At 37.4% G+C, this 23,877-nt stretch overlaps 2 protein-coding genes across 2 annotated transcripts; one reads left to right on the forward strand and one right to left on the reverse strand.

Moving 5' to 3' along the window:
* Positions 1-317: 317 nt before the first annotated feature.
* Positions 318-13,344, reverse strand: LOC141436320 (short/branched chain specific acyl-CoA dehydrogenase, mitochondrial-like). Its single transcript, XM_074099255.1, has 9 exons — positions 13,235-13,344; positions 11,901-12,024; positions 6,351-6,451; positions 4,814-5,020; positions 4,041-4,211; positions 2,479-2,642; positions 1,636-1,780; positions 1,057-1,192; positions 318-737 (listed from the first exon to the last, which is right to left on the reverse strand). Exons 1-9 carry the CDS (start codon positions 13,265-13,267, stop codon positions 559-561), a joined length of 1,260 nt encoding a protein of 419 aa, XP_073955356.1. The 5' UTR covers positions 13,268-13,344; the 3' UTR covers positions 318-558.
* A 2,809-nt stretch (positions 13,345-16,153) lies between these two features.
* Positions 16,154-23,854, forward strand: LOC141436324 (activator of 90 kDa heat shock protein ATPase homolog 1-like). Its single transcript, XM_074099257.1, has 4 exons — positions 16,154-16,805; positions 18,097-18,630; positions 19,473-19,635; positions 21,430-23,854. Exons 1-3 carry the CDS (start codon positions 16,449-16,451, stop codon positions 19,602-19,604), a joined length of 1,023 nt encoding a protein of 340 aa, XP_073955358.1. The 5' UTR covers positions 16,154-16,448; the 3' UTR covers positions 19,605-19,635; positions 21,430-23,854.
* The last annotated feature ends 23 nt before the right edge of the window (positions 23,855-23,877 follow it).

A 23,877-nucleotide genomic window follows, 5' to 3' on the forward strand; every position in this document is an offset into this window, starting at 1 on the left:
TTTTTATTGAAATATTTACTAATAAAATTCAGTTGACCACTGTAACTCTTTAATAAGGACGTCTTGTAGGCTTTTTTAAATCTCGATTTAAGGCCTAAACTGACAGTTCTTGTATGGATCTGACAGGACTTAAGACCACTTAAACCTAGATTAAAAAGCCTGCAAGTGGACGCGCGTAAATGTAGTTTCATACAATATACTTTTTGTCTTGCTCTTCTGCTAGCACACGTACACGACAGCTGTCTGTGTGGCACATATTTTATGTACAATAGAACAGCATTACTAAAATAGGGTGGGATATAAAATGAAATAACCACTGTATTAAAAACTTTTTAAATAGTTCAAGTAGTCAATACACTATATAAATAAATTTTATTTCAAAGGACCATCACTAAAGCATCTAAAAATATTTTTGCTAGCAGGTAATAAATTACTAGCTAAAATTATGTTATACATTTCCAAATACTTGTTTGCTTGGATATAAGTAAATTATTTGTCGCATTTTATTAGTTGTACATGATATTACAATTCTGAAAATACTTTAGGATTTGTTTTTGTTTATTGGGTGTACTCCTTCTCAATAAGTTTAGCAATGGTTTGCAGCTGCATATTGCTAGTGCCTTCGTAGATGGTTCCAATTTTGGCGTCCCTGAAGAACTTCTCCTGAGGGAAGTCACGAGTGAAGCCAACTCCACCCATGAAGTCTATGCACTTGGAGGTCAGGGTCTGGGCGATTTCTGGAAAGAGAAAAGAAGGTTCATCTCCGGCGTTGGTATACACTTTCCTTTCCAGATAGCCTGATAGCGTTCGAACGATGGCGCGGTAAGTGTTTTCTTTGTGCATTGCGTGCGCAGCCGAAACGATTATTTTATATTGGTTATCGAGGCAACTCACTCACTTCGCTACCGGTAGGTTACTTTAGGTATTTCAATTGCATTTATTTAGAGTGAGCTCAAAAACTAACGACTTAGCTAATTTTTGTGCAAACTTCCCAAGGACCACAGAAGATCCTTAGAATTCCTGACTTCTAGGCTCTATCTCGTAGAATTATAATACCTGAAGCGTAATATTTTGCCATGGCAGCTTCCTTGACGAAAGGTAGGCCGTTCTCTTTAAGCCTGGCTGCGTTGTAGGTGAGGAGTCGGGCAGCTTCCAGCTGGGTCTGAAGGTGCGCGATTTGGTAGCTGATGCCCTAGAAGAAAAATTCGTTTTAGTTTTGTATCTGGAGTTTGGGTAAGCGTTATGGATTTTCCAAGGACGAGTAGCAGACATTATCCATTTAGGGACAGCGACCACGGACGTGGTGCTTTTTCTTAGTCAAAAGGGGAAATTGAGAAAGAGAAGCGCTCTTGTAACTACGTAAGAAAATAGAAGAAGGTAATTCCAGTCACAGAAATTTCGCGGTCCCTGTTTTGGAACTCTTTCCGCATTATTGAATTGAATCAGGTGAAGATCGAGATGCCGAGTTAGAAGTTTCCGTAAGTTCGGTCATATATGACAAACCCCAAATTGACCATTACCACGTTATTGATCTAAATTTGAATCCGTGCTATTAACCTTAATCAACAGTTAAGAAAGGTCTGGTTGAGCCTGTTCTTTTATTCTCTCCATAAGAATCTCCTTTCTATCTCTTACTTGGTATGCATAAATCTTGTTTCCGAATTGCTTCCTCTCGAGCGTGTATGGGATAGTGGCGTCCATGCAACCCTGGCAGAGTCCGATCATCTGGGAGGCGATGCCGATGCGTCCCTCGTTCAAAAAGCCGGCTGCGTATTTATATCTGAAAAGAGAAAATACCTGGTTAATTAAAGAAGGAAGAAGGAAGGGGCTACCTGCCAAGTTCCATCAACGTACTCATCTGAGATTGAGAGGAGGTGAGGTTTACGGAGATAGGATTATTGTCCTGGTTTCCCATTAAGTATTAGGTCAGCACGTACGTACGTGTGCTCTCTCACACTTAAGATAGCCCACGTGCTGCACGATTAATCCACTGCTTAATCGTATTTGACTGCAGGAGTGCTTGGGACCGTGGTTTTGGATGAGCTGCCATTAGGTCCTTGTAGTACAGAGAGCACAAACAAAACAACATGCTTAAGGTCCTGTCAACAGCATTTTGATATTGTAGCAACAATGCAAGGAAATATAGAAGGGTACTTGAAGCAGCATTCGTTTTGGAAGAGGGGGAGCGTTACTCACCGGACTACTTGACGGAAAAGTACAGTGCGGTTTTAACAAACTTTCTGGCTTGCGTGCAAAATTTGAGATAGACTGCCAACTCGAGTTTTTCTAACATGGTGCCTTTAAAAGGCGGCTGTATCTACCCAATGTTATGGATGATGCTGTAGTTGTCCTTGGGTGGCGGTAACCACTAACCATCCGGCGGACGTACATATTTTGTTGGCTTTAGCATATAGACAAAAATACAACCTAATTAATAACCTCCTCCTTTTCATTAAGTCTGTTAAAAATAGGCCTTACCCGTGTCCATATTCTCCCAGGATGTTGCTCTCTGGTACGCGTACGTTGTCGAAGTGCACCATGCACGTCCCAGACGCCCGGATGCCCAATTTGTTTTCAGGCTTGGCGACGCTCAGCCCTGGGGTCTCTCGCTCCACTATGAAGCACGTGATACCTTTGTAGCCCTGGAAAAATTAGACAATATTTCGGTGATGGTCGTAATTTTGATGGCTTTAAAAAGGTCAATGGGGCGGATGTGTTGGAGATATCTATCTAGGTCCCTGACAGCAACGTAAGAGTTAGAATGATAGTGAGACTGTCTGACGATGATTCTTTAGAATCTATTTTATATACCTATTTGAGAGTAAGGTTTTAAGAGTTTCGTATCTGTGTCTGCAAAAACAGAACTCTTATAGGATCACATTGTTATCGTCTGTCTGTTCGTCCGTTCGTCTTTCAAGATACGTAACCTACTCCAGTAAGCTATACTAGATTTTTTTTCCATTTTTTTTTATTCGACTGGATGGCAGACGAGCAAGTGGGTCTCCTAATGGTAAGAGATCACCACCGCCCATAAACATCTGCAACACCAGGGGTAGGTATTGCAGATGCGTTGCCAACCTAGAGGCCTAAGATGGGATACCTCAAGTGACAGTGTAGTAGTTCTGTCAGTAACCAATTTAAAATGACCTCATACTGCGTACATTTTGCTTAGGAGACGGGCTCTGCTAACACTGAATATGTATAAATACCTACAAATTACTTTTTTTTAACTATCAGCTAGGATTTAGGATTTACGATGTTATTACTACTTAATTGATACGAGTTGATCCGTAAGATTATTTACGAGCAAGTTAGTGTAGTTTAGAATCCATATATAAGTGACTTTCATATTATGTTTTTACATGTGTATAGTAAAGCACGTAGCAGTAGGTAGTTATTATAATGACGTAAATATACTTTGTTATCGTCCTCGTTACGTTTTACTTTGTTATCCACATCGTTATTGACAGTCAATATAATCTATGCACTGTTTAGAAATAACTGATAAATAAATAAATAAATAAATATCACGGGACAATTCACACCAATTGACCTAGTCCCAAAGTAAGCTTAGCAAAGCTTGTGTTATGGGTACTAAGCAACATTTTAATGTTATTCGTGTGCATCGAAAATACAAACTGAAACATAGATCAGATGCAGAAAAAAAAAACAGAAAAAGAGACCACCGCTGGGAATCGAACCCAGGTCAGGACTCCAAAAACCAATCTTAATTTTAGTTATTCGTGTGCATAAACATAAATATTTTCAAATTGTTATACTTGGGTGTCAAAGTGCTAGGCTATCGCTTAGTAGCTAGCTAATAGATGGACTATCGACATCAAGTTCATATGCTAGCTGAGTTGTTGTGTTCAGTTATTCAATTCAGTGCCAAGTGTGGAAAAAAAAATAGCAAATAGCGGAAAATAATAACGCAATGCTGTTTGTATTGGTTATACAGGTAAAGATAGTGATGAAAGTCACTGATGCTGCAGCTGGTATTTGTGACGCTTTGTTTTTTTTTATTGCTACAAAAGCTTTACCTTGGAAGGATCAGCATTCGCCATGACCAGGAAGACACCGGCGATGTCAGAGTTGGAGATCCACATCTTGGAGCCGTTGATGATGTAGTGATCTCCGTCTTTCTTGGCGACAGTCTTGAGGGAGAAGGCATCAGAGCCCGAAGTTGGCTCCGTAAGGCAGAAGCTGCCGGCCTGTGGGAGACATAGTGCGTAGGTAAGTTAGTATGATTTTCGTCAATGATAGCTAGCTATAATTATACTGAGCAGCAAGAAATCTGCCCTGGTAATTAATTATGTATGTAGGGTGGGCCAAAAAATATTGTGCTGCTGAGTATATTTGAAATTGCTTGCTTTACTTTAGCGCATTTTAATGATAGGAATTACTCTAACGATGAAACCTAATCATCATCTCAGTCGAATTATCTGGAAGACATCATTTTTTTTATAGCAGTAGACACAAATATGTGGGTCACGTGATGGTAAGTAATCTTGATCTGTTTGGGTGTAAAATATACTTAGTCTTCTATAAGGATCTTCATGATACGGGTAATTGGTAAGTGGTAGAGCTTAGAGCACTTAAAACCGTTGGTGTACTTCTTCATACTAGACAGGACCCCATTGGATAAATTTCAGGCGTTAATATGTAGGCTCTGGTTTTGAGTTACCAGCAGGCAACGGCTTCTTTCAAACAGATCACTAGCCCCCTTGTGATAAGACAACACTGCTTCTCGCTACGATATGGAAATTATATCTTTACAAATCAGGTGGAGCAACGTCAATAATCTTCGACTTACGTATTCAGTGCACAGCTTGGTGAGATACTTCTGTTTCTGCTCTTCAGTCCCGATTTTCATGAATAGCGAGTTGACAAGGGTGTTGTGGATGTCGACCAAAGCAGCCACAGCTGGGTCCACGCGGGAGAGCTCTTCGACTACGAGCATCATTGTAAGGAAGCCGCAGCCAGAACCGCTGTACTTCTCTGGAGTTTCAATTCCCATTAACTAAAATGAGAGAGGTATTGTACTTATATGGTAACTGGATTGAACGTTTTTAGAAACTACTAATTCTTACCTACTATTCATCAAATCAATGTACTTATACATTGGATGATTTAGTTGTTTTCAAATTCTTTATCTTTCTTTCCTTATCTCAATGCAGTCGTGTCAATGCAATGCAATATCATCTACCTACATATATAGGTACCTACCTAGTTTTGTGTACCTACTATTTTTAAACTGTATTTCATAATTTCGCCCTTTCTGGCACTTATTAAATTACTGATTTGGTTAGTTAGATCTTGGTGTTCCTAATCTCTTGAACACGTAACTTTCTTTGTGTCGCGCGCGTCGCCCTTATAATAGAAGATATATACGTGTAGCCCTAATACCTATGCGTGCCAGGATCTGACAGTTGCCTTTCGCAAAGCCCCTGGAGCAGCATGGAAACCACTCATAATTGAATTGTATCATCCGTTTCAGTGACGTTACATCTCCATTTTATTTTTAACCGACTTCAAAACAGGAGGTTTTCAATTGGGGTTGTATTTTTTTTTAATGTTTGTTACCTCAGAACTCCGTCATTTATGAACCGATTTGATTTTTTTTTGCGATTGTCTAGATTTAGGTCCCATAAGCACAAATCAGGATCTGATGATTGAATCTTAAGGAAATCGAGGGAACTCTTCAAATATTGTAGGGACACCTATGGTAATTTAGATATTTAGTACTAACTCGTGCATTTGCTCTTGAAAATCATCATTTGGTGTAGTGGAACTTATGATGAAGATCACAGTTGACCATCGGAGTTACTACTCAATAAAAAGTATTTCACGGCTTGAATTTAAATTACTTTGACACAGTTGCTAAACAATTTATGCTCCTCGTAATGCATATGGTAAAATGGAACGGGTAGTGAAGCACCAGGACTCCTCAATAATGAACGTCTCTGTATCGGAAAAGCAATCTTTCGTAAAAGGTGATAAGCAGTTGATATTAAACTATTGTATCTTAGATTATTTACACTAAAAAGAATGAAAAAAAAAATTATAACAAAAAATTGAACCGAACCAAAAAAAACATGAAAATAATTATCTGCCATTTTGAAGTCGGTGCCTCAGCACGAGCCAGCAGGAATGTAGTGTGTAGTATAGTGCGTAGGTGACTATAGGTCCCCTGCTGGCTCGTGTTGGCTGAGGCACCGACTTTAGACTGGTAGAAAAATATTTTCATGGTTTTTTTGCAGTCGGTTCCATTTTTTGTTATACTAATTTATTCGCATATTCAACAGCTGTCGTTTGTTAAATTCCATTTTATTTAGAATCATACAACTTACGCCATTATCAAATAACAGTTGCTTCACGCCATCATCGATGCGATGTTCGTCCTCCATTTTCTTCACTAGTGGTCCTATTTGTTCAGTTGCTAGCTTTCGAACTGTAGAACAAAATAATAGGTTATTGTCACTGTTATTGTTGATGTTTCTAGTGTTTCTATATATCTCATATTTTTAAAGGAGCAATTCTTGTATATCTCTTTCGAGAATCTCGGAAACGGCTCTGTTGTCGATGAAAATTGCTACGTGGGGGCTGGGCTGGCTTCCAACGCACACCATAAATCGAGCTTGGTCTTTTTTTTTTCTTATCTCTAGCAAAACGCGCGTTTTTGATTTTTAGTCAGAGCTTCGTTCCGTCGCACATGTACAGTCAGCATCAAAAGTAGCGGATCACTTTTTTACTCTGTCGCATTGACACATTGACAATCTTGCATGGCGTTTAGTACGTGGCTGTAAAACGACAAAGTACGATAGTATATAGCTCCTTTTGATGCTGACTGTACTACATAGTTACGGTAGCGAAATCGAAATTCTAAGAAAAGTAAAAAAGCAAAGAAAAAGATTAGTGGAATTGTCTCAAGTCAAGAGCTAAATCCAGCTTCGAAGGATTACCAATTTAACATAAAATGGTCCTTCGGACCTGATGTTTGATGTCATCCATCATTGAGGTATGATATGAAATGTTTAATGTGTCAAAACCACGCCTATGATCTAAAAAAAATATTATGCAATTTTGTTTTATCTTTCGTAGGTCATTATCAGCTATATTGCCATAACAACACAGTCTATACGTGTGATATCAATTCAATGTGACGTATATCGACTTATGTTGCTTTCTGAACTTAGTTTTTTGTCACAAATATGTCACAAGATCAGATCGAATCAGAAATGAGTATAGATACGCACGTAGTACCTAAAACGAGAATCACAAACATAGCCAAGCGAATTAGCTTGTTGAAGTGCCAATGGGCAGGCTATATGTATAGCACGGAGTACAGATGAAAAGAAAAAAAGTGAAAAGTGAAAAGTGGTGGTGGTGGTGAAAAGCTCCCAAATGAAGACCGCAGTTAGGCAAGCGCAGCGTAGGACGTGCACCATCGAGAAGGATGGATGACTTGATTAAAGCCGCAGGTTCACGGTGGTTTTTTTTATTCGACTGGATGGCAAACGAGCAAGTGGGTCTCCTGATGGTAAGATATCACCACCGCCCATAGATTGCAGATGCGTTGCCAACCTAGAGGCCTAAGATGGGATGGGATGCAGGCCGATCCCAACCAAAGCAACTGGAGGTCTACACACACACACAAATAGGACACATATATGATATATTCAACAGTAGACGTCCTACCTACGCCTGATATGATGATGAACAAAATGGATTATTCGACGCTCATGCCATTATTGTTTCTTCCTAGTCGCGATTCTGCACAATATGGATTCCACACATTTGCTTTTGATCACATTCCTTATTCTTCGCAGTCATTAGTTTTATACAATCCGGTTTCTTCCTAGTCGCGATTCTGCACAATATGGATTCCACACAGTTGCTTTTGATCACATTCCTTATTCTTCGCAGGTAGTAGTTTGATGTACCTCGACGAAAATCAGTTAAAAAGCTATCAATTTATTTCCCATGTAGGTACATTGTACAGTCAGCGTCAGAGATATGTGCCCCCCCTACATAGATTGGTTGTATGCAGGGGGGGGTCACATATCTCTGACGCTGACTGTACAATGTACCTACATGGGAAATAAATTGATAGCTTTTTAACTGATTTTCGTCGAGGTACATCAAACTACTACCTGCGAAGAATAAGGAATGTGATCAAAAGCAACTGTGTGGAATCCATATTGTGCAGAATCGCGACTAGGAAGAAACCGGATTGTATAAAACTAATGACTGCGAAGAATAAGGAATGTGATCAAAAGCAAATGTGTGGAATCCATATTGTGCAGAATCGCGACTAGGAAGAAACAATAATGGCATGAGCGTCGAATAATCCAACAAAATGAGTGATAATGGTTATTTATTACCAAAGCAAATAATTGTTGATGCTTAAGTTTAATATTCCTTTTTGCCAGCTACGCTTATCGTTTAACGTGATTGATATTTTAGATAAATATTGATTTAATTTCGATATAACATTAAGTATCAATTATTTTGCAGGTAACATGGAGTATGTAATCTAGGTACCTAACCATAAAACTATTACTTTTATCATATACATATTTATTATATATATATTTTTTTATATATATATTTATTTTTTATATTTTATTTGACGACCAGATGGCCTAGTGGTTAGAGAACCTGACTACGAAGCTTGAGGTCCCGGGTTCGATTCCCGTGTCGGGGCAGATATTTGTATGAAAAATACGAATGTTTGTTCTCGGGTCTTGGGTGTTTAATATGTATTTAAGTATGTATCTATATCTATATAATTATATTTATCCGTTGCTTAGTACCCATAACACAAGCTTTGCTAAGCTTACTTTGGGACTAGGTCAATTGGTGTGAATTGTCCCGTGATATTTATTTATTTATTTATATTTGGCTTTCGGATAGGTCATTTTATTATCTTCGATAAAATGTACCTAAATAACGTGTTTTTCTTTATTTCCGTAAAACAAATTATAAGGGATAAGTATGATATATGATAATTGACATTTCTCTGCGTGTGGCAGGTAGGTACACTTAGTACCTAACACACCATTACAAGACCGAACATAGGTAATTGTTTTATTTTTTCAAGATAATAATTATCATACTCACTGATAAGATAATGCTAATGAATGTGATGCAAAATTAAATACTATTTAAACGTGTGTGTAGTTGTTTTAAAAACAAGAATAAGGATCGACATTGTCACACTGAATGCGTAATAAAGGAATTATTCGAAATTCCCACGGGATAAGATACTTGAGGAATAGATGGGATTTATATTTACCTACTATTTAAACTATTTATAACTATTAGAGACCTTAAATTTAGCACGCTGGCTAAAACCATTTTAACAATTGCTAGAAATTTGTCGTAAAAGTAGGTACACTAAGGATTTTTAGAAATTCCCGTGGGAGAGACCTCGCCACTTTTAATTAATTCTTTCACTGAAGTGAAAAAGCGGAATAAAGCTAGTGCCACACACAGTGTGACGAAAAACAAAACTAACACATTTCTGGCACCATGTTACGTAAAAATAAGGCGTTACTGGCGTGTTAGCGTGAGCGGGACGGCACGTCTACGTAGTATAAAACCTGCTTAGGCGTGGCAGACGAGCCTTCAGACTTGTGTGTACAGCTTGAATCTTTGAATAGGTATTGTTAATACTAGTGTACTGTACTGACATGAGTGCTATTCGCACTTCATCGATTATCTGACTCCTGCCAAGGCCGCAAGTGGCCAATTATCTACTTGTTGCCACAAAACAACACACAAAACAAGGGCCATGGAATCAAAGGAAGAGGTGTATGGACTCTGACTCCGTTTCCTTTCTCAATCACAAAGCAGATTTAAAAAAGCAGATACTTAAGTGCAAGTTAAATTCGCGTCGAGAGGGTTTCGTCACAATATATGCCATAGATGCTCAAGCAGTAGGGAAGCTACGAACAAATCGATCGAAACGAACACACTCACACAGACGCGCGCTCTACACGGCTTCTAAGGGGGTCTCGCGGTACTGCAGTCGCGAGTGACGCATCGAGATGAGTAGTCGTCGTGTTGCGTTGTTTCAGTTGCGTGCGCCCCAGGCGATCCGCGATATTAAAAAACTATGCCTAGGAAATATTGTCCAGTGTATAGCTGCTTGAACACGGATTCCTTAAAACCGGGGCTTTCATTTTTTAAACTCCCCGTTGATGTTGAAAGGTAAGAATGATTTACTATTACTAAATAAAATAACTTTTCTTTTAAATAAAACGTTTGGTTGTTTTGATGATAGGTAGGTAGGTGTTACCTACATCGGGAAGTGAGTCAAATTTAACTTGCAAGATCTGAACCGAATATAGAAATATACATACAATCAATACATACAAATAAAAGCTGTTCTATTAAATAAAAGCTTGTAATAAAAGGCCTAATAAGCTATGATACAGCGCGAACTAAACTTTTTTTAATTTTCCAAAAAATAAGTGGCCAACGGAGCGTAGGTCTCAAGAAATATGTCTACCTTCCATACTGCTTTAGCTTATATATATATATTATGGTTTCGTACTTTCCTACAAATTTTGGTCCTACGTTTTTTAAATACCATAGACTTCTTTTGAGTTTTCTCGTGAAGCTACGAGTAACTCGCTATTTTGTCATGATCAAAGCACCCAATGTTTTTACCATTTCAAAGTGGGCTTGTCACTCATAAGTACTTTAACGATTAAATGTTATCTCCCTGGTAAAGTGAGCACTATATAATTTGATAACACGAAGATTGTACAAATAACACCGGCGAATTCAATGATAAAAGCTTGTTATCTAAAATTGATACAGATATGGTTCAGCTGGCGAAAATATGCACAAACTGAAGTGTGTTGTTTTATTCTCCCTTAATGTTCAAAGGTTAAAGAAGCCAGAGAAACAATCGTTAAGTTTTGCAAGTTACTAAAGGCCGAGATTGATAGGCCAAGGACAGAATAGATGACACCAGAGCTGTGGCTGGGTGAGCTATATGCTACAATCAATAGTCAAATCCGAAGAACGAAATCAATGAAATTCTAAAATTAGCTCTGTTAATTACCTACCAATAAATATTGAATTGATACCTACAATATCATCCGATTTACTATTGGCTCAATTGATAACTTGTTATAAATAGAAAAGACACTTAAGTAGCTGAATACTCATTCAAGGTAACCAAATTGGAACTAGAAGTATTCTAGTACAAGGTTGAATTTAAAAGACAATAAGGTGAACTTAACTTTGAGCACAATTTTTTAAGGTATTAAACAGCGAGCGTAATGTATACGAATGCCTTTTAAGAAACATGTTAATACTGCTAAATAGTTAGGTCCGTAATAGACCTCTGTAGGTCTATTATAATGGAGTTAAGTTTGAATCATGCTGTAGCGTACAGTACGTCAATTCCAGAGAAGGCCGTTGCTGGTGCTGACTACCCTACTGCTGCTGGCTGCCTGGAATTGATCCACTGCGCGCCACTAAGTACAAGCGCACTTAAGCATCGCCTGCGGGATGGCGGAAGACTGTCTTCCTCACTCTTAGTCTTCTACACATTTCTCCACCGGTGTTGGCGTGCATTGAGTAGGCAACAGAGTAGGAGTGCCTACCCTGGTGTGGGAGTGGTGGCGTGGTGCTACGGTGTAAACTAGCAGCCTTTGCCGATGGGGGAGTGTGTAACATTCTGTATGCAGCACTACCAGTTAATCTCTGTACTAAGTGACGTGTCAGTTGTTGTAAAGCCTGGACTGGAGAGCTACTACGAAATTCGGAAATCGAAGTTGGTATCGTACCGTCCCTTTCAATCCGGTATTAAATAATATAAGCGTCAGCGGGACGGCAAGATACGAAGTTCGAAATTTGCACTTCTTAGGGCCTGCACTTACTAGTATCTTTCATAGCCAGTTCCTCGTCCGTCAGCACGGACAATGGCCGCGGGGGTGCCACATCTGAAAAGTTCCTCTGAGCCTTCACACCGGTAGCTACGGGAGCCCGCCATTGCTCTAAGATCTGAAAAAAAAAATCGGTACTAGATCCAAAGAATCGGTAGATAATAGGTTAAATGATGACGAAGACGAAACACAATTGAATCACTGAACTGTCCTCTGTGGTTTTGTGTATTTCTTTATCGAAAGGTACCACAAAGTATTCATGATAATGATAATTCTGGTGACCTAGTGGTATGACGCAATGGATAAGCGATTAAGGAAGCATTGGCGTAACGTCATAATAAAATAACTCGATTCCCACCTAGTTGTCTAAATTTTTACAAGACATTAGTGGTTGACAAGTATGATATCAGTGGAGGTAAAGTGTACCCACAATAACTGAGAGGTGTTGCTTCCGAAGACATAATACCTACCAAACTCACACTTCATGCTACGTATGGTAAGAAAGGTTTAGGAATTAATACAAAAGACTACGAGGTTGAAGACAGCAAGAAATGGTGGTGAGGATGTGAAGGTGAGAGACACAAATCAGAAAAGAATTGCGTAAAAAGATATAGGTCTCCTGGATCCTGGGTTATATAATGAAAAATGAATACGAAGACGTATGATCAGTTAATTTGGTTTAAAATTAAGTATAGAGTCGGGAATCTTTCATAGCTGGCAAGGAATCCCTCGTTTCGTTTGGCTAGCAAAAAGTAAAATCCAGCTCTCCGCATTCCTATATTGGTTATTCCTACAGACTAACGTAAAAGAAGTTAAGAAGAATCCGATGAAGTGCCCGTTTGGTACAAGAACTTGTGTTTCTATTCATGATTTATATTTTAATTTTGTTGAGAAACATCTAAGAATAAATTTAGACTTGTACTTCGAACTATTGAGGTAAGTAATCAAGTGGTGTTTGTTTTTGAGTATTCCTGAAACTTTTTAATGGATTTTAAAGATAAACTTGGTCATCTAACGTGGCAACTAAATTTTCAAGGTCGTTTAGTCCAGCAGTAGGTGAAGTTGTCCTAATATCTAGAGATCTGTTCACACTCCTACTAACTTTATCCTTTTGTCATTTGATTTTTATTTCAGATATTTTTAACTCAAGCTGTTCAGCTACTTCGACTATTGCCACTGCACAGATATTACATAGGTAATGAGCATGATTAACTTAACGACACACACTTTCAAAAATTGAACACTGAATCAGCACAAAATTTAAACATGTTTTTTTCACCGGCCAGTATTATTATACGCGCAAAGAGTCTAGTTAGTTAGTGTCTAACCTTAGTAGCAACAATGCGACGTAATAGCACCATGGTTTTGTTTTATTTAATTTCTATTTGCACGCTCTCGGCTCCGTGCCGGTATTAAGACTGGTTCCATACATGAAATGAACTAAGGCTGGTTTTAATGTTATCTCACTCGCACCAGATAACAAGTTTCGTTCAATTGCTGTTTATTTGAGTCTTATTAAATGGTCATTATGGATTGTTGCCAGCCAGGCAACGTAGGTATTCAATTTAGTTTTTTTTTTAATGTCGCTTGTTCGAAACCCAACAGTAAAAAGTTTTTTTTATGTTTATTGGTTAGGTACTTTAAATTTTTTAATTAAGTCCTTATATCTCATGGATGAGATGAAGATAATAAACTTAACGTAAATCAAGCCAACAAGTTATTATTTCTGTTCCGTTGTCTTAACAGTTCGTTCGTAGCACAATTTGAACTTACTTAACTCAAACAGGGAAAGCTGATTTTAATAACCTACACATTTTATTTCATCTCATTTGCTCGTGTAGTGTCGTAACATGCAATCCTTTAAATAAAACCCAAGGGGCTTTCTGCCTAAAACGACTAAGGACGTAATGAGTTTAATGTATCTAAGTAAGTACCGTAAACTGCTTCAACTTTGCCCTCTGGCCCCAACATTGCCTTATTCGATTTAGAGTCGATAACTTAGCACTCTTATAGGTTTTAAACTTTTATCTACACGGGAATTATTATTACGGGGGATAAAAGTTTAAAAACCTAGAAGGGTGCTAGTTATCGACTCTTAATCGAATCAGGCAATGTTGGGGCCAGAGGGCAAAGTTGAAGCAGTTTACGGTAGTAATTTTGTTACTTACTGGGCGCACAGTTGTTGATCTAAGCGCTGGCCCGCTGCCGTGCACCTCATGCACTCTCAGCCTTCCACTTCGGGCTTCTAATAGACTCCCGTTCGTAATTCCTTATTTACCGCCCTTAAGACATAATGCCATATTGTGTCATTATTAAGTACGTTTATTTTTATATTTATTGATAAAGGGGAACAAACAGCAAAAAAATAATACACATGAATATTTAAATTAGGATAACACAAGCCAAAACAGTTTCCACTAATGATCTATAGTATCATTATGGTTGCTCAGAAAAGACTTATATAAATTTGTATTATATAAAATAATTAAACTTATATTACTATTATAGCTTAAGAGAAACATTTTATACCTAGGTATCTAGATTAAGAATTTAAAGCACTACTTATGCAAAACTTTAACTTGAGTTGATAAAAAAAATGTTTTTTTCACTTATTTTATTACAATACAGATTAAATTTTTTCTTGCTCTTTAAATACGTCAATATGAGAATATTTATCATTGTAATATTTACATGCTCTTACTATAAATCTTAACGGTATGTAGGTACGTTAATGTTGAATAATTTCCTGATATTCAGACAGCTATCTGCCACCGATATAAGTGTTTTCACTTGCATTCCTTGCACATTATGTTTATTTTTTTCCTCCTTCCCCTACCAACCAAGCGCTGTATTATAATGTTTTGTTCTTTACCGTGGCCTTGAAAAGGAACAAAACATTAACGCAAAATGAATACGTAATCATAATCAAATCATAATCATAAGTAATTTGTAGAGTCCTACGTCCAGTCTCTTTATCAACAAACTCTTTATGAGCGTGTCTCCTACCCATATGAAATAAGTTTTTCACAGACTAAACTTTGCTCAGTATAAAACGATAGGCGTTCGTAAAGTTTGCTACTTTTTATTATAATTTCATTCCTTAAAAAAATATTACAATTTAATACTTATTAAAATCTACTACAGTAAAAATGTAAAAATCTTGCTTTAATTATTTTTTATAAGTTTGTCGAATAAGAAACGTAATTTTTAGTGCAGTAACAAAACGCACTTGTCTTGACATCCGGAACAATCCTTATGTTGGCAGTTCTTAATTCTAGAAACTTGCAGAAAATACGACAGTGTTGCCAGCGCCATATTTACCTAGATAGTAAGTGTATTTAGACGAATCATGTATGCAGGTTGAAATGTAAAGAAAATAACGCATATTTAAACATCATGGTTAATCTTTTAATTCAAAGGAGATTCAACAAAAAAAAACCTTTGTATCTGCTGGAAGAAGTCGACTGCTGGTCATAGACCTCCCCAAGGATCTCCATGACAAATGGTTTTGGCCAATTGCAACCCATCACTTCCCCCGAACTTTACTAAATCATCTGTGCATACCTACACGTAACTCAGTTACTAGTCTGATTCTGAACCTATGACCGTCTGCTTGAGAGGCGATAGGTCAAACCGGTAGGCCACCACAGCTGTTTGCAAGTAGATCCTAGCTGTAGTTAATATAAAATAACCTACAACTTACGATTTGTCATTTACACGAGTGCAGTTAAGTATGTACTTACTTTGTAACGTGAAATATACCTTTCTAAAAGTTTAGTGCGAATGTAGTAATTAGTATCTTCCTGAGACAAACAAAAATTGTCATCGAAATTTAACTCTTAATGTGCCATAGATAAAGTTTTTTTTCTTTGTAAATCTTAATAGTACAGAAAAAAATGACACTATTCCTTTTTCAAAAGATTAATTCTATTGCTAACAATTTGTACTAGTATTATCACCTTGAACCCCAGGGACTATACCCAGTTTCTGATGGCTAAGGAAGCCGAGTAGTCACCAGCACCAATATTATATCTGTAACAACAAAGAGTGCATAAATATCTGATACGATAATTTTTGTAGTGCCAGTAGGGCGTATCAACTTTTTTTGCAAGCTTCGCTGTGGCAGAACCTTACCTTATTTCTTCATGTCGCTTCAGTCTGAAGATCGTCTTGAAGCCTTCTGACGTCATTTTCATTTCCGATAACGGCGATTATTGCGGTAAATGTAATTCGAGTATGGTAACACTCCATCTGTCACCACTCACCAATTTATAAGCCGCATGAGAGGCCGACGTTTCTCGAAATGTCACGCTCATGAATGTATGGTTTCATTCGCTATTAGAAAACGCTCGATACGAATTAAACTTGTAAATCTTGACTGTGAACTACCGATTTTGACGCAGTGAATTGAACGTGTGGTGTTCAAATACTTGTTAATTTGGATAATTCGTTGAAAAGTGTCAGCTGCGTTTGACGTTAGCTGTGAGATCTGATTGTTCAATAGAACGAACGTGCGAATAGGACTTAGTACTTAGTGAAAACATGGCTAAATGGGGCGAAGGTGACCCTCGGTGGATCGTGGAGGAACGGCCGGACGCCACAAACGTTAACAACTGGCATTGGACGGAGAAAAACGCAGGCCCCTGGTCGAAGGAGCGCCTCAAAGAGTTGCTGAACAATTTAAAAATAGCCCAAAACGGCATAGATTGTAAGATTACTGAGCTGGAGAAGCTCGATGGGGAGGCCTCAGCGAATAATCGGAAAGGGAAACTGATATTTTTCTATGAGTGGGACATTAAACTTAAGTGGGAGGGCCGTCTTTCGGGAGGTAGCGAGGTCACGAAAGGAGAGGTTCACATCCCGAACCTGTCTGAAGAGAACGATGTCAGCGAAGTGGACGTGAGTATTTTATATTTGGTATTCAGTTAACTTAGAATTTGAATGTACTTAGTGATTTTCATTTTGCATAACCTAGAAATGTAATAAGGTTAGCTAAATAGTGACAGGCAGTTGTATAGAATCCTATTAGACTGTTGAATGCGAATGTTTGTGTGTATGTTTGTAACTCTTTCATGCTAAAATGGCTGGGAATTTGTTATGTATATATCTTTATCTTGGGAATAACATACAGGCTTTATTCTTATATCTGTACAGGATAGGGATGTATGCATGTTAAATTTATTTAATTAAAAGAAAATCGAAATATAAATGGACATGAAATTTTGCAAGGTGTTCATCATACAATCTAAATGAAGACAATAATGAAATTTTGAAAAATTCCCTTAGAAAAAAATCTAGGAATAACAATCCAACTGAGTTCTGACTTAACTTTTCTGTGTTAAAAATAAAGTTGTGTTAAATACTTGTGATGTATACATATCATTTAATAATATTGTAAATCTGTTTAAAAAAATATACCTCGTTGAGTTTCTTGCCGGATTCTTTTCAACAGCGGTTTTTCCGAACCTGTAATAGTTTTTTTTTGGCATTCATAAGTGTTTGTTTCAGCCTTAATTGAATAAAGATATATGACTTTGACTTTGTTCCTAAAGTACACATTTTAAGTATTAATGGCTGATACATGTGAAACATTATTCAATAAGAACAGAGGCCATATTTCCTAACGTTTCTGATGCTTGTGATCACAATCTCGCAATTCTCTGTCTTCCCTGGGAATCCTGGGATAGCAGCACACAATTTAAAGAACCCCTAATTTACGTGAAAAATCATGTTACATTTGAGATAGTGTTGAGTCATGCTTGCTTTTTGATTTTTCACCTACCAAGCAGGTGGTGGTGGTTTTTGCAGTTGTTCGGACCTTGTGCAAGGTCCGCCCGGATTGCTACCACCATCTTGCTCGCTAATCCTGCTGTGAAGCAGCAGTGCTTGCACTGTTGTGTTTTAGTGTGGAGAGAAAGACAGCCGGTGAAATTACTGGCACTTGAGGTATCCCATCTTAGGCCTCTAGGTTGGCAATGCATCTGCAATACCCCTGGTGTTGCAGATGTTTATGGGTGGTGGTGATCTCTTACCATCAGGAGACCCACTTGCTTGTTGGCCATCCAGTCAAATAAAAAAAAAAGAACTAAATGTTGTTGGTAAGATGGTACATTCTCTGGTATAATTTCAGAACAGCATTGACAAAATTTATTTCGGCTCACAACTAAACTTTATTCCTCACAAATTCCAGATGACTGTAACAATCAAAGGCAGCGGTGAAGAAGCTCAGCGGGTGAAAGCCTTCATGCACAACATTGGTAAAAAACAAATCCGAGTCCAGCTAGAAGAATACATCCGGAGTCTCAAAGAGGAGTTCTCCAAAGGCCTCATACTACCGAAAAAAGGAGAATCATCTGTGAAACCGGACAATGTCTCTACAATCACCAGCGGTTTCAACAAAAAGATAGTCATGGATCCTGTTATTGCACCTAAGAAGGAGGTTGGCTGCAAACTTGATACTAAAAGCATTGAAATCTCTGAGAAGTTTCAGTGCCGAGGGAAAGAGTTCTATGATGCGTTGACTCGGATAGAAATGGTGACAGCTTTCACACAGGGGCATGTGAAAATGGAAGCGGAGAAGGGAGGAAAGTTTGCCCTGTTTGGGGGGAATATTACGGGGGAGTTTAGGGAGCTGGTGCCAGGGAAGAAGATAAGTCAGTATTGGAGATATAAGCAGTGGCCTGATCAACATTTCTCAGAAGTCACTATCAGCATTGATGAGAAGGTGAGGTTTTTAAGATCATCATCATCTCGGCCTATATACATCGCACTGCTGGGCACAGGCCTCCTCTCAGGAGAAGAGAGCTTGGGCTATAGTTGGGAACTTCAGACACATGATTAATTGTAATGATTATTTTTAAGATGCCTATCATTAATACTATGGAACATCTTAATTTTTTTTTAATTAATAGCACAGGGAAAGCATTTTAGAGAAAAAAATAGATATTTAAAAAAATCCCTATCAATTCAATCTCCAGCTGATTTATACTTTCTTCACTAAACCTTAGCTGTAGGTATATCTATATTTTCATAACAACATTTAGGATACTTTGCCTGCGTGAAATTCGGTTATCGCGCGGTTCCCTCGGGAACTGCATTCTTCCGGGATGAAAAGTGGCCTATGTCACTCTCTGGCCCATAAACTATCTCTATCCCATAAATCACTTTAGGGATGGCGATTCATTCCAGAAAAGATCGATTCTCGAATTGATCCGCATCGAGGCCTGAAAAATCGATTATTTTGTATTTTAATATGTCAATGTTCAATATTTTGTATGTCCAGTTATGGAAGAAATGACAGTAGTAATCGAAATTCGCAGTTTGTATCGTACCTCTTACTCTCCTGTCAAATATTATTAGCGTAAGCGGGGAGGCACGATAAGAAGTTCTAATTACTTATGAATTTTGACAAAAAATTGATAAAACAAGCACCATATCCACCCATCGGCTTCTGCTGACTGTGCCAGTTAACACAATCCAACATTTTTAACTCCACCCATTTAATTCCGTACCATGCTCAACCAATTAAACCATTCAGCGTTTAACACATATTTCCATGTATTCCAGGATGACCATACCCTGGTAACGGTGAAGCAGGACCTGATCCCATCAGCAGAAGTAGAGCAGACGCGGGAGAACTGGAAGAGATACTACTTCGAGAGTATTAAGCGCGCTTTCGGCTTTGGCGCTTTTCTGTGATCACGACTTGAAGGCTTCTTAGACAAATTAGGTATGTTAAGCTAATTATCTTATTTATTAGGCAAATTAGGTAAAAAACTGTTTACATTTTAGAATACCATAGTCCTAACAAGAACCCCGTTTCTGACGTGTTTTCAAAGTCAACGTCAAATTATCTTTTTAATGCTATAACCACCATTTATACCGACTTAACCACTTCGCTCCATACCAGCTTCGGTTCGGTGATAGAGCAAGTGGAGCAACGCCAGATGGCACGGGGCACCATTTTCCAGTTTCCAGTGCAAAATAAAATTATGACGACCAGACGGCCTAGCGGTTAGAGAACCTGGAAGCTTGAGGTCCCGGGTTGATTCCTGTGTCGGGGCAGATATTTGTATAAAGAATACGAATGTTTGTTCTCGGGTCTTGGGTGTTGGGTGTATTTAAGTATGTATCTATCTATATAATTATATTTATCCGTTGCTTAGTACCCATAACACAAGCTTTGCTAAGCTTACTTTGGGACTAGGTCAATTGGTGTGAATTATCCCGTGATATTTATTTATTTATGATGGCGCTATTTGAGAGAAGCGAAAGCGGTGTAGACTACCTCGCTCCACCTTGATCAATCGCTAAATTTAGAGCCAGAGCAGCTCCCAAACAACACATCCGATAATATTGGTCGCTTGCATACTTGCTTGCTTGTGTGGTGCCATCTATCGCAACTATCATTAGTCGTGACTCCTAAGTTCCAAATTATATTGGGAAGGCGTTAAAAATAATGCTACTTCTATAATTACAAATATTATTTATCATCCGCAGAATGTTTGCTCAAAGAAACCTAAGATTTGTAAACAATTAAATAGTTTTCGGCATCAGCATCCTTGTCTGTATTTGACAGAAAAAATATTCAACTGTCAAATAGTAGATGTCATAATGGTTTAGAGCGGACCCAAAATTCCTAGTTTTGTGAATTCGCTAATAATTTCAATGTAATTGAAGTTCTTATTTCGTTGAAATTCAAAAAGTACTTTCTGCAGTTATTCTTATATTAGATTTGTACTTTATAATTATAAAGTACACTAGGATTTACGAGGTAGCAGAATTAAATCATATCAAAGCAATACCAAATATCCCATTTGTTTAGGGTTCCGGAACCAAAATGGCAAAAACGGAACCCTTATAGTTTCGCCATGTCTGTCTGTCTGTCCGTCTGTCCGTCCGTCCGCGGCTTTGCTCAGGGACTATCAATGCTAGAAAGATGTAATTTTGCACGGCTATAATATGTAAACTATGCCGACAAAATGGTACAATAAAAAATTTAAAAAATATTTTTCCTACCTCCCATAGACGTAGTGGAGGTGATTTTTTTTTCTCATCCTACCCTATAGTGTGGGGTATCGTTGGATAGGTCTTTTAAAACCATTAGGGGTTTTCTAGACGATTTTTCGATTCAGTGATTTGTTTGCGAAATATTCAACTTTAAAGTGCAAATTTTCATGAAAATCGAGCGTCCCCCCCTCTAAAATCTAAACAGGTGGGCGGAAAAATTTGAAAAAATTCAGGATGGTAGTAAGTATATCAAACTTTCAAGGAAAACTATAACGGCGAAGATTGCTTGAGAATTATTAGTAGTTTAAGAGTAAATAGCAGCCTAAGGTATAAAATATACCTAAACTTGGAAGATTCCGTATAAAATACGAAATCCTTAGAAAAATATTACTTATTTTTTTCGTAATGGCTACGGAACCCTATTTTGTGCGTGTCCGACACGCTCTTGACCGGTTTTCATTTTTTTTGATGGACTAACTTGTTTAGTAAGTAATAACGTTTTTTTTTGTTACAGGTCCAATTTTAACAAGGAATTTTAGTTGATAAATGCAGAGCATAATTTAAAGCTTTTTGAATGCAAACGCGGGTATGTTCATTAATCCGTAGCGACAGCAACTTGCAATATTCAAACTCGAGGTTACTTACCGTCGTGTCTTAATGTTTAAATATTTGTTGTGTTAAAATGTTATAGTACTTTTCGTATAGCATGGGTACGGTGACACATGTCATTAAGCAATAAAAGGGTTGTGAAAATGTAAATTCGAATCGATTTATTGCGATTCTCGATTAAATATGCTAAGGGTGTATGTATAATCGTTTTTATTAGTGATTGTTTATATTTTTAACTAGTTTTTGCCTGCGTCTTCACCCGCGTAGTAAGTGTTTTTGCTTGTCTATCGGGATCTCACAAACTATGCGGTCTTCTTTGGCACTAAGTATATCAAAACTAATAACGGCAAAAAAATAACAAAAACCGTAATAACAAAATTGAATAACAAAGTAACAGTTCAAAACATCGAACAATACGAAACACTCGATACAAAGACGCATTTAAGGACCTTCGCTCTCGTACTAATTGACAGATGATGCGAGTCAAACGATTTGACAAGATTGTGGAATCGATTCGGTCGACAAGCAATGTCAAGCTCTATTGAAATAGAGTTCCGTTTTACGCGATGAAAGTTGACAAGATTAAAATTTATCTTTAGTTTAAAAACATAATAATATATTTTTAAGTGATTTTTGTTTATTATTGCGAAATCTTTTAAGCTATATAGAGATATTTTCTTTTGTTCTTTCGGGATTCAAGTATATTTTTTTATAAATTATTGGCCTGAAACGTTCATGGCGTGGAATGGAAAAAACGCAAGTGTCACCGTACCCATCCTATCCGAAAAGTATATAATATAATCTCATGTCATGTCAGTTTTTTTTAAATTGATGATGTTTGGAAATCCAGGGCATGAGATCAACAAATTGTCATTCCGCAAGTTTTAAAATAGAGTTCACGTGGTAATGGCTGTACTCAGTGATGTGATGTCAGCTAACTTCATTCGTTTCAAAAAATTATCTCGAATTCTAGTGTCATGGCGGTATGCTCCATCCAGTTTTACAGAAATAGATTTCCTATTTGAAAATCAGCGGTATCTGTTGAAAAATAAGAAAGATACGAACGAATGAAATACGCATTTCATCTATTTCTAGAATAATGATATTTAGTATTTCTATGGTCGACATATTTACGACATATTATATGTCATACCGGATCTCTGTCTAATTTAAAATGTCCATATTCGTCGGTCTTATTTTTAAGATACCTATTTAAAAAAATCTTGCAGGACTCAGTTTGTCAAACAATAAAGATATATTTGGAGAAATAAAAAAATGCTTACATTATGCTTTTGTCATTCACGGTATGATAGCTAATTTACCATAATTGATTTGTTTATACTATCATGTGGCCTATTTTATTTATGTGTTAATTGTATTTATTTGTACAAAAACATAGAAAGCCATTCAAACATGGACCATACAAAGGCGAACTTAACCCAGCGAGTCTCTTTCAATAAACTTTTGTGTGGGTGATTTTCTGGTTATGGAATTTCAATTTATCAAGTGTTCACTGCATTTATACAACATTGCGCTGGGAATCCCTTATTTTTTTTAATAATTACCAACTGTGATGCTAATTGACCTAAACCAGTTAGAAATAATGTAGAACATCAACCATTTCGGACACTGCGAATGAATGTAACAAAGTACATACACATACGAATACACATCAAGTTATAGTGCCCGCCCGCGGCCGCTAAGAAGATAATCCTGACACATTGCACAACTATGAAGTTCTTGATTATTGTTAATGTCAACCATTGAAAAAAAATTGCTATACTTACTACTCTGTCGCACGTAAGCGCGTGTAAGGATTTACTTTATAACGGCCGTGGACTATAAGTAAAAAATAAACGTAAAAAAATAAGTATACCGACTTTTTACGCGTGGTCGAAATAGCAATCGCCCTTTTCGATCTGTCAAACGGTGGAAGAAGACGGTAGAAAGAGACGGCGAAAGCGGCTGTACGTAATGGCCAGTGCGTAATATGACCAGAGACTAGGTTTTTTTTAATGTCGTGTTTCGCTCTTCACCATTCATTCTCTATTTTTTTCTCTGTAACTTATTGCTCTCGATTATATTTAGTGCATTTTACAAAATAAATATCAACTGTATTACATACTTTTTTTCTACAAATGGTTGTGTTCGTTATTATTTCTTACTTTTTATAAGACCGTTTTCTACTGTACGCAAGTATATTAATAAATTTTCTAACTAGCCGAAGCATAATATTGTTTCGTTATTGCTTGTTTTGTGTAAGTAGCTTATGTACTAATTGTATAATTAGTTTATTTACGGCGATGCCCAATAAATAAGGTTACATAATAGTTATGTTCTTTTATTGTATTCC

This window comes from Choristoneura fumiferana, chromosome 16, assembly GCF_025370935.1.
Source record: "Choristoneura fumiferana chromosome 16, NRCan_CFum_1, whole genome shotgun sequence".
NCBI classification, from domain to species: Eukaryota; Metazoa; Arthropoda; class Insecta; order Lepidoptera; family Tortricidae; genus Choristoneura; species Choristoneura fumiferana.

Coding starts and splice junctions, on each gene's coding strand:
- LOC141436320 (XM_074099255.1), bottom strand. CDS start 13,267: ATGGTGCTATTACGTCGCATTGTTGCTACTAAG. Junction 12,025..13,234: donor GTCGCATTGTTGCTACTAAG/GTTAGACACTAA, acceptor TTTTTTTTTCAG/ATCTTAGAGCAATGGCGGGC. Junction 2,643..4,040: donor CGAATGCTGATCCTTCCAAG/GTAAAGCTTTTG, acceptor TAATTTTTCCAG/GGCTACAAAGGTATCACGTG.
- LOC141436324 (XM_074099257.1), top strand. CDS start 16,449: ATGGCTAAATGGGGCGAAGGTGACCCTCGGTGGATCGTGGAGGAACGG. Junction 16,806..18,096: donor ACGATGTCAGCGAAGTGGAC/GTGAGTATTTTA, acceptor CACAAATTCCAG/ATGACTGTAACAATCAAAGG. Junction 18,631..19,472: donor CTATCAGCATTGATGAGAAG/GTGAGGTTTTTA, acceptor CATGTATTCCAG/GATGACCATACCCTGGTAAC.